The 9,704-nt window shown below is 44.8% G+C and overlaps 1 protein-coding gene across 1 annotated transcript in view; it reads right to left on the bottom strand.

Moving 5' to 3' along the window:
* Positions 1-9,704, bottom strand: part of UBE2U (ubiquitin conjugating enzyme E2 U (putative)) — a 24,880-nt gene that overhangs the window by 9,619 nt on the left and 5,557 nt on the right. The window contains exons 3-5 of the mRNA XM_018553840.1: positions 9,372-9,464; positions 4,133-4,230; positions 2,529-2,655 (exon numbers count right to left, since the gene is read on the bottom strand). Of these exons, the coding sequence (XP_018409342.1) occupies positions 2,529-2,655; positions 4,133-4,230; positions 9,372-9,464 (318 nt within the window). The remainder of the gene's footprint in view (positions 1-2,528; positions 2,656-4,132; positions 4,231-9,371; positions 9,465-9,704) is intronic.

The following is a 9,704-nucleotide window of genomic DNA, read 5'->3' as shown; positions in this document are numbered from 1 at the left end:
ATATATATATATATATATATATATATATATATATATATATACATACACACATACACACATACGCACACATACACACACACACACACACGTGTAACTGTAGATCGTAGGGGCCCCATAGCAAAATTTTGACGGGACACCTCAGCAAACTTCCTACTGTCAGTCAGGTAGTAGGAGAGCTGTCTGCATTGTCTTCTCCTGTATATCTGCTGTCAGCTCTTCTTGATTGGAAATGTCACACAGGGTTCAGAGTCACGTTCTATAGCAACTTCTGCAATCCTTAATAGTGCCCCTTTTCAACCCTAGGCCCCATAGCAGCCACGTGGGCTGCTATGGTCATCGTTAGGCCACTGTGTGTGTGTGTATACAGTATACAGAGTATACAGTGTGTGTGTGTGTGTGTGTGTGTGTATGTATGTATATATGTATATACAGACATTTAGATCGAAAAAAGAAACAAGTCCATTGAGTTGAACCACTCGATAAAAAACGAATAAGTAAATACAAAAACTTCATTAATAGAACAGTTGTTGGACGCTGTATAACCGGCCAAGAGATATGTACATTTTGCCCAGCCAGTCGGCAAACCCAATTAATCAGAGCGTATAGCTGGGCCAGTGACCTAATTTTTGTCACTGTAATTTAGTATAACACTTTGGTCACCGATCGCCTCCAGACCGCTGATTGGACAGTTTATAAAGATCACACACACATATGAGGTCATCACTCTGCTCACTCTGCTTTCTTCTCCTGGCAGCAAGGTTCTGGTATTGGGTTGACAGCAGTTTGCTGCATACAAGAGCCTGATTGCTTAACTGTGTATCAAAATACTTCGGTTTAGGGAATACATGACCATCTTTTATGTCTTCCTGGAGTTCTCCTTTAAGGTCAACTTCAAGCAACAGGTACATTTAATCAGTAGACTGCTAATCCTTTTCACAGCAAATGTGCCATGGACAGACACGTTGCCCTCTTTTTACCTCCCATTTATAAACGAGAGCAAAACAGGAAGTTTAATTGTTGGACTAAAGTAAAAAAAAAAAGGTGAAAGCAGACAGAATGGCAAAAAAGAAATAAGAAAATGTGCAAAATAAACATCATAACACATAAAAAAACCTCTCCACCTTGAGGGAAATTCCTTCTCTGACTTTCCTCTATTGAAAACAATGGCTTACGCCAGGATAAGTGCGGTGAAAATGATTGACAAAATGTTTTTTTTGGGGGAAAAAGGGCTTCAATTTTTATTAGCTGGCAACGTCGTTTGCCATAAAAACTCGATGAGGTTATTATAAGGAGAAAATAAGTAGAGAAATTGCCCGGAATAGCATCATAAACAGGCAAAACTGTTGGAATCAATGTTCCCCCTTGCCAATAATGGCAAAATGTCAGTTCTGACCTTTTATAAATGGGCCTCGGAGGATCATTAATGTAGGCAGACGTAGCGTTGAGCGCTTCAGGCCCCCTCTGGCCTGAGAAGGGTTAACGCCATCTGGCGCACAGGCGCGAGGCACCTGGATTTCCTTCCAACATGTTGTGCGATAAGAAAAACAGTCGGAAAACCCTTTTTATATGTCTTTTTTTTTGGGGGGGACGGGGCTTGAAAGTCAAATAATCAGCTTCCATACAACTGCCAGATCATATATTTGTAGAGGAGAGTTCCCCACTTAACTTTAATCTCGCGGCGGAAAGCAGAATTACTTGTACTCTTGGTGGACTTTCTACAGAATCCATTTGCAGAATTGACGGTGCCAAAATGTCTACCTACGTGAGGGCCGCCCGAAGGAGCTGCCTGTTAGCGGCCTCTTCGTGGACTCGGTGCTGCCATCAGAAGTCACGGGCAGGGCTGGATTTCCCACAAGGCCAACCGAGGCCCATCCTTGGGGCAGCAAGGAGTAGAGGGGCAGCCGGGGTGTGGAATTCATATCTCCCGATGCCTGGGACATGCAGTTGTTTTCTACATTTAGTCCTGCTTTGGGCGAGCAGGGCTAAATGTACAGCGGGGAAGCCGGCGCTTGTTTTGTACAAGTGATCTCGGCGATGTCACCGAGATCACTTGTATGCAGCCTGTATACAGGGGGGGCGCATTGAGGAACCTGGCATTGGGGCAGCAGAGAGAGTAAATCCAAACCTGGTCAAAGGTCACAGCAGGAGGTGGGTAAAGGTGCTGCATCTCCCTACCTGGCAATTAGAATTCTGGGGCGCTCTGGCTGGCATCCCGCCCAGCTCCGCCAGCCAGAGCATCCCAGGTTGCTAAAAGCTGAGCGGAGAGATGTGTATGGTCCTTACACATCTCCCCCTTCAGCTCAACCTGGGAAGCTCTGGCCGGAAAACGGGGTCGCAGACGCACTGCAAACATCTGCCATGCCCCTCTGCCTGCCACTCCCCCCCCATGACCCAAGGAGATGCCACCTGAGGCCCTGAATGCAGGAAGTGTGCATGTATGCCATAGATGTAGTTGCTATTCATTACTGCAATTTGCAGATGACGCTTTGCTCCTAACACAGTTTATTAAACAAGCCGCATAGACTCACCATCAATCTGTCTGCTGATCTCCACACAGTTCAGCACCATCTGTCTGTACTCCTCGGGTCTGTTCAGCAGAGCGTCTGCGGCCTCCAAATTAACAACATCTTCCAGCACGGGATTGGAAAGTAGAACCTGGAATCCCAGGTACAGAGAGACAAAGGAAAATATGTTAGCAGAGTGCTGGATCAGAAGGTGGGGGTTGAAGTCCAAAATCAGGAGGCAGCTCTTTGCCTACTGGGGTGCCCTCAAGGGTCTCGAGGATTGTCTGAGAAATGTGGAAAGGGTGAGATAGCCACAGCACTAGTATGAGTCCAGGAGAAGACTCCAACGTGTTTCAGGGGCTCAGAATCTCATAATGGGCTTAAAATGCCAGCGGTGACTTGAAGATAAACCTGGTCAAGAGTTATTGTGAATAAGAACATAGGAATTGTAGCCATTAAAGTCACCGGTCAGGAGTTCTGAGCCCCGAAACATGTTGGCTTTGTTCCTTGTCAAATACCATAGAAATCTACTGGACTCATCATAGAGCCGGGGCTCTCTCATCCTTTGATTTATAATGACCATCACCTGGACAGATCATAGCTGGTAGCAGTTAGTTATAGCCAACCTTTGCTACTTATGCAGGTGGTTTCCTCCGTCCCAGGAACATATCAGAAGGGATGGAGGGAAGGGGAAATCGAGCATCTTTGCTCATTCAGCCTACGAGGCTGAATGAGCAAAAATGAATGGTGTCTAGTCAGCTTTACCCCGCTGTAAAGTTAATTTAACCTTACCATTGCAGAGACATGGCCTTGGAAAGTAATTGTCTACTTACACTTCAAAGGACTGGAATAACACCCTTGCATTGCACTTATTTGAAGTAAAACTACATTGCATGAAACATCTGTTTCTTCAGAGTAAAGCTGGTTGTGGATTCTGCAGTCAGCAAGTAGCCATACTGTCCACACAGAGTCGTTCTAGGAGGTAAGTCATTGCATATATCAGCATTGAAACGGAACACCCCCATCATGGTTTTGGACAATCAACATCTGCCTTGACACATTGCAAGTGACAATGATAATTAAAATAAGATATCATAGTTACCCATGGGTTTATCATTTATCAGGTATGTTCCTACACTCATTAGCGCTGAGGAACTTGGATGTGCGGTGAAATGTCTTCCACAATTCACATCAAGTCCTGCTGAACATGACTAACTTATTTAAGAGTAAAGCTGGCTGTGGGTTCTGCAGTCAGCAAGTGGCCATGGTGTCTGCAAAGACTGGATCTAGGAGGTATGTCATTGCATATACCGGCAATGAAACAGAACACCCCCATCATGTTCTTGGACAATCAACACCTGGCTTGGCACATTTCAAGTGACAACGGTAACTAGGTTTAGATGTCTGCGTTACCCATGGGTCTATTATATATGGAGTATGTTCCTACACTCATTAGAGCTGAGGAACATGGGTGAGCGGTGAAATGTCTTCAATAATACAGGACAAGTCCAGTTGAATTTGACCAACTACCACCAGCCATACCAAGACCTGTATGAATGTGAACCATAAAAGTCCTGGACCCGGACAGCAGAGCTTCCACATGGATATTGCCAGCTATTGTCCTGTACCTGGATGGCCAGCAGCACATAGCTCATGGTGTATCGCGGGTTCCAGTCTGACGGCTTGTCCAGGAAATCGACACAAGGCTGTCCGGTTCTTGGATCGACTGTTGGAAGAGAAAACATTTCAAATGTATTTTAAAACTTATTTTTATTGAAGAATCGAAATTCATCATAAAAACTTATAAAAACATAAAAACAACATAAATCCATTTCAGCTAGATGTGGACATAATGTCAGCGTGTTAATGTGGCGTGCAGAACATACAACAACATATAACCATTACAGCTGAACTCCCAGCAAACACTTCAATAGCTAAAAGGCATATTATGGGAGCTGCTTTACCTGCCAAATAATTAGTTTTTCTGTCCATTAGACATGTGCCATTTCATTCGTTTCCGAATCAAAATTCGGACGAGTTTTCCGAAATTCGGACACATCCGAATTTCCGAATCCCAATGCATCCAAATGTGTCCGAATCTGAATTTCCGTTTCTGAATCCCGTCAAAAACGAAACTGAATCGAACATGTCCCGAGGTCGTCATCGCGCACGCGCGACCGTCTGATTGATGCCTGCCTCTTGGTGATGGACGTCGGCAGAGAGAGGAGGGGACGTTCACCCGGTGGGATGTGGTATGCCGCCGGGCCCCCTCCTCTCTCCTGAAACTGTCCGGCTCTTAGTCCATGACCGAGTGCCCGACTTTTTGGAGGGGGGGGGGTGAAACCAAAATAACTGTCAGTCATTTTGGTGTCACCCCTGCACCCACCTTGTGACACCACTGCATTTACAGTATATACATATAATACTAAAGCTGAGGCTCCCACAACCGAATGGTATTCAGGATCCAAATTTCCGAATTGCATTGGGGAGCTCCTGAATACCATTCGGGTCTGGGAGCCTCCGCTTTAGTACTATATGTATAGGGCTCCCAGACCTGAGACCAAGATGGCCGCCGGCAGGCATCTTCAGATGGTCGAGCATGTGCGATGATGCCACGGCGGGGTGTCACCCGGACATCCGACCTCGGGACACCCCTGGATGGAGGTCAGATATAATACAGAAGGGAAGGCCGGAGGTCAGGTTAAAAAACAAAAGTTGGACATTCACTTTAAACTATAAAGAGGCTCCAGAGCACAATTTGGGGGAATTTCATGTCCCGCTGGTGAAGGTTGTTTCTGTCGGATATTACTCAGCGTCCCTCTCGGCGGATGTAAAGAATATCACAATGTACATCTGTCTATGACGAGTTGGGTTTCGCCGTCCAAACAAGTATCAGGTATGACAGATGGGAAATCCCGCCAGAGAGTTGAGCTAATAGGGTTTGGGAGCCGCTCAGGACAGGCGCTGGAATCACGACAAGCCTAGCGGACAGGCGCTGGAATCACGAGAAGACGAATAACGCCCGGCGGACAGGCGCGGCCAAGAAAGAGAAATCCCGCTGAGCGCTAATTGTGTGTTACATGGATACATGACATTGTAAAAATATCTGCGATCCCTTCTGTAAGGAAAAGGAAAATGTTATAAGCTTCTACCTGCCGGGTACATGAGTCTAAACATGAAGACTTTTCCCCATATGTGGCCTGTCCTGCATCTCGACAGTGTCAAGATTTTTAAAGGAGGACTCCAGGCAAATCAAAAACTTACCCTTGCTGTGGGGCTACCCGGCACTGCACAGGGTTCGGCACTCGTTTTGTTTATGGGGCTCAAACAAAGCAGATTAACTTACCTGGTCCCGACTCACTCACTGTTCTCCCCTCCGCTCCAGCTGTGGTATTGTCCCTCGGCATCCTCACATCTAATGCAATAAGACGGGATGACATCAGCGGTCCTCAGAGTGCCGGAGCCCAGGGAAGAAGAGGATGTGGGGACCAGTCTAGCAGTTAGGCGGAACCAAGAATCATCAGGTGAGTATATCTGCTTTATGTGATCCCCTAGACAGAACAAGCAGTTAAACCTTGCAGTGTGGGTGATTCAGGCGGCTGAGCTGCCACCAGATTGCTTCGGGGGGCCAGTGTAGTGTGCCTCCCCATCCAACACCCTCGTCTGGCTTCCTGGGCTCCGCTGCCCAGCCTGTGGGCCCAGGAATGGCATCGCTGGTGTCGAGGGGAATTGGGGAAGGAGATCAGCGTGCATCTGTTTGGCAATCTCCTCCAGGATGAATGGGGCTGGAAGCGATGCTGATTGTATCACTTCCAGTCTCTCAGCTGTCATTCCCCAGGGAAGAAGCTATTGAAGGGTGATCTGCACTCCAACGGCCTCTTTGGAGTGGAAAGGTGACGCTAGGGGTCTAGTTGACCCCTAATGTCACCCTAAGGAGAACCTGTCACCTCCGATGTACTATCACATAAGGGGCTTGTAAGCCCCCTTATGTGATAGCAATTAGGTAAAAAACAAAAAAGCAGCAATTAGAATGGAAGAGGAAGGACCAACAGTATCAGTCAATCTGGGATCTCTTTCATTGCACAGTGCTGTCAGTCTAACACATGGAATGTTTTCATATGAGAGGAGCATGGCTAACTTAAAATGAACCCAGCATCAGTTATATCAGGATAAATCCTGGTGCCATGTCTGACACAGTTCAGCCCCCTGCTGCAGCCTCTCACCTTGTGACTTGTCACAAAGTTACAATGTTGCAGACTGATCACTGACTGAGTGGAGACTGAGGAAATGCTTCCTCCTGCCTGCAGCAGACTGATCACTGGGGGAGGGGAGACTGAGGAAATGCTTCCTCCTGCCTGCAGCAGTCTGATCACTGGGGGAGGGGAAACTGAGGAAATGCTTTGGGGGGGGGGGGGGGGGACTGAGGAAATGCTTCCTCCTGCCTGCACCAGACTGATGACATCATCAAACTTGTAAAGTCACAAATTAACTCCATTTTAATCAGTCAAAAAAGAGTGACTTACTCCAGTTTAATCAGTGGTGCTCTATCGCTGTCCAATCCGCAGGCTGGGGCAATGGAGGTGACACCACTATATTCCTTATTTGTATCAGGAAAAATGGTGTCAGTCTCCTGCCGGAGGTAGATGTGTATTAATCACAAATGGGTCCGAACAGAGTCGCTGATATTTTGTCAGGTGTTTGCCTGGAGTTCAGCTTCATGATGGTGCTTTAGAAGGAGTAAAGTTTTGCTTTGCATGTAAATTGAATATGATATATTTTTGTTATTTGCATACTAGTATTAAAAAAAAAATCAGTTTTGGGTGGATTGGCCCTTTAAGCCGTTCAAAGGGAGAGAGGAGCTCCATTCAGGTGTTTCCTGTAATGAATCCATGACACACCACGGCGGCTGCCCTGTGCACCGCAATCCGCACACCTAAAACACAGAAGGTCGAGGTGACATCTGCAGATGATTACACCAAATCCACAAGAAATAGGATTCAGCGCTCCGGCTCTGTATGTTTTATCTCTGAATTGCATTACAAGAAAGAAACCGACAAGCTCATGAAAAGCAAAGGCACGTGACTGAAGATTGCAGTGGGGTCATCTGTAACATAGAACTGCCTGTACACAGTATATGAGACTTGGGGTGGATCATCTCTTTTACACCCTTCGCTTCGTCTGCTGGTGTGCGTGCCCGGCACAGTGCTCATGCGTTTGATTGAGATGCATCGCACTGATTTTTTATTATGTTAGAAGTTTATTAAAATGTCACAAGTGACATTTCATTAAGTTCTATGGGCACACCGCGATGTGACGCCATTGTACCACGTCACACTGCTGTACACTGAATGCCGTACACCACTGTACACCAACGCACCGCAATGAGATGGCGTGAACTAAGCCTATCTAACACAAGGCAAATTGCCTTGTCTTGCGTTGCAGCTGCACTGTGAAAATGCCAAACACAGCCCCAATGCAATCCATGTGAAAGGGGCCCAGAGAGATACAAAGTAACATTGTTTATAAACATTGATCAGAGGGAGATAGAGAGATACAAAGTGACATAGTTTATATACATTGATCAGGGGAGAGATAGAGAGATACAAAGTGACATAGTTTATATACATTGATCAGGGGAGAGATAGAGAGATACAAAGTGACATAGTTTATATACATTGATCAGGGGAGAGATAGAGAGATACAAAGTGACATAGTTTATATACATTGATCAGGGGAGAGATAGAGAGATACAAAGTGACATAGTTTATATACATTGATCAGGGGAGAGATAGAGAGATACAAAGTGACATAGTTTATATACATTGATCAGGGGAGAGATAGAGAGATACAAAGTGACATAGTTTATATACATTGATCAGGGGAGAGATAGAGAGATACAAAGTGACATAGTTTATATACATTGATCAGGGGAGAGATAGAGAGATACAAAGTGACATAGTTTATATACATTGATCAGGGGAGAGATAGAGAGATACAAAGTGACATAGTTTATATACATTGATCAGGGGAGAGATAGAGAGATACAAAGTGACATAGTTTATATACATTGATCAGGGGAGAGATAGAGAGATACAAAGTGACATAGTTTATATACATTGATCAGGGGAGAGATAGAGAGATACAAAGTGACATAGTTTATATACATTGATCAGGGGAGAGATAGAGAGATACAAAGTGACATAGTTTATATACATTGATCAGGGGAGAGATAGAGAGATACAAAGTGACATAGTTTATATACATTGATCAGGGGAGAGATAGAGAGATACAAAGTGACATAGTTTATATACATTGATCAGGGGAGAGATAGAGAGATACAAAGTGACATAGTTTATATACATTGATCAGGGGAGAGATAGAGAGATACAAAGTGACATAGTTTATATACATTGATCAGGGGAGAGATAGAGAGATACAAAGTGACATAGTTTATATACATTGATCAGGGGAGAGATAGAGAGATACAAAGTGACATAGTTTATATACATTGATCAGGGGAGAGATAGAGAGATACAAAGTGACATAGTTTATATACATTGATCAGAGGGAGATACAGAGATACAAAGTAACATTGTTTAGATGAGATATCTCATGTGATCTCTACTGAGGAAGAGGATCTCAGTTCAGATGTGCTGATCCTTCACTTCAGTAGAGATCATGTGATGAACTGCCCAGGCCTTCACTTATGTAGCTAGAACTGAAGGGAGCCTAGAGCAGCATTTTCTCCATTACAGGTAAGCTTTTCCACCATTCCATTACTATTTACGTGTTATTTTCTGCTAACATAGCATTATGTTACCATAGGTTAGCATCACCGCTCAGATGGTTCATTCATGATGTTCTTACCATTTGGGTGAAATGGGATGGTGTTGAATATAACAGTTGGGGGGACGTAGTTGTATTCTTCTGTGTATGACAAGGAGACCTGGAGAGCAGCCCCTGGGAATGATACAAAGTAAAAGATTTGCAATTAAAGAATTATTAAACACTACAAAAAATGTTTTCAATATTTAATTCAGATCAAACAAATATAAATTGCCCAGCAAAGTATTTCTTTACATTTTTGCCAAAACACTTAGTCATCATGTTTCTGAACAACTCCAACTCTCTCAGCTCAGTTTCCCTGAACTTCCTGTCCAGTGCAAGATCAAAAGGGACAGAGCAGTCTCCAGCAGCCAT

The sequence above is a fragment of the Nanorana parkeri genome, unplaced genomic scaffold (assembly GCF_000935625.1).
Source record: "Nanorana parkeri isolate BGI_ZX_2015 unplaced genomic scaffold, ASM93562v1 scaffold131, whole genome shotgun sequence".
Lineage (NCBI taxonomy): Eukaryota > Metazoa > Chordata > Amphibia > Anura > Dicroglossidae > Nanorana > Nanorana parkeri.
Note: the sequence above shows the minus strand (reverse complement) of the source record. Positions and strands in the feature narration are given on the sequence as shown.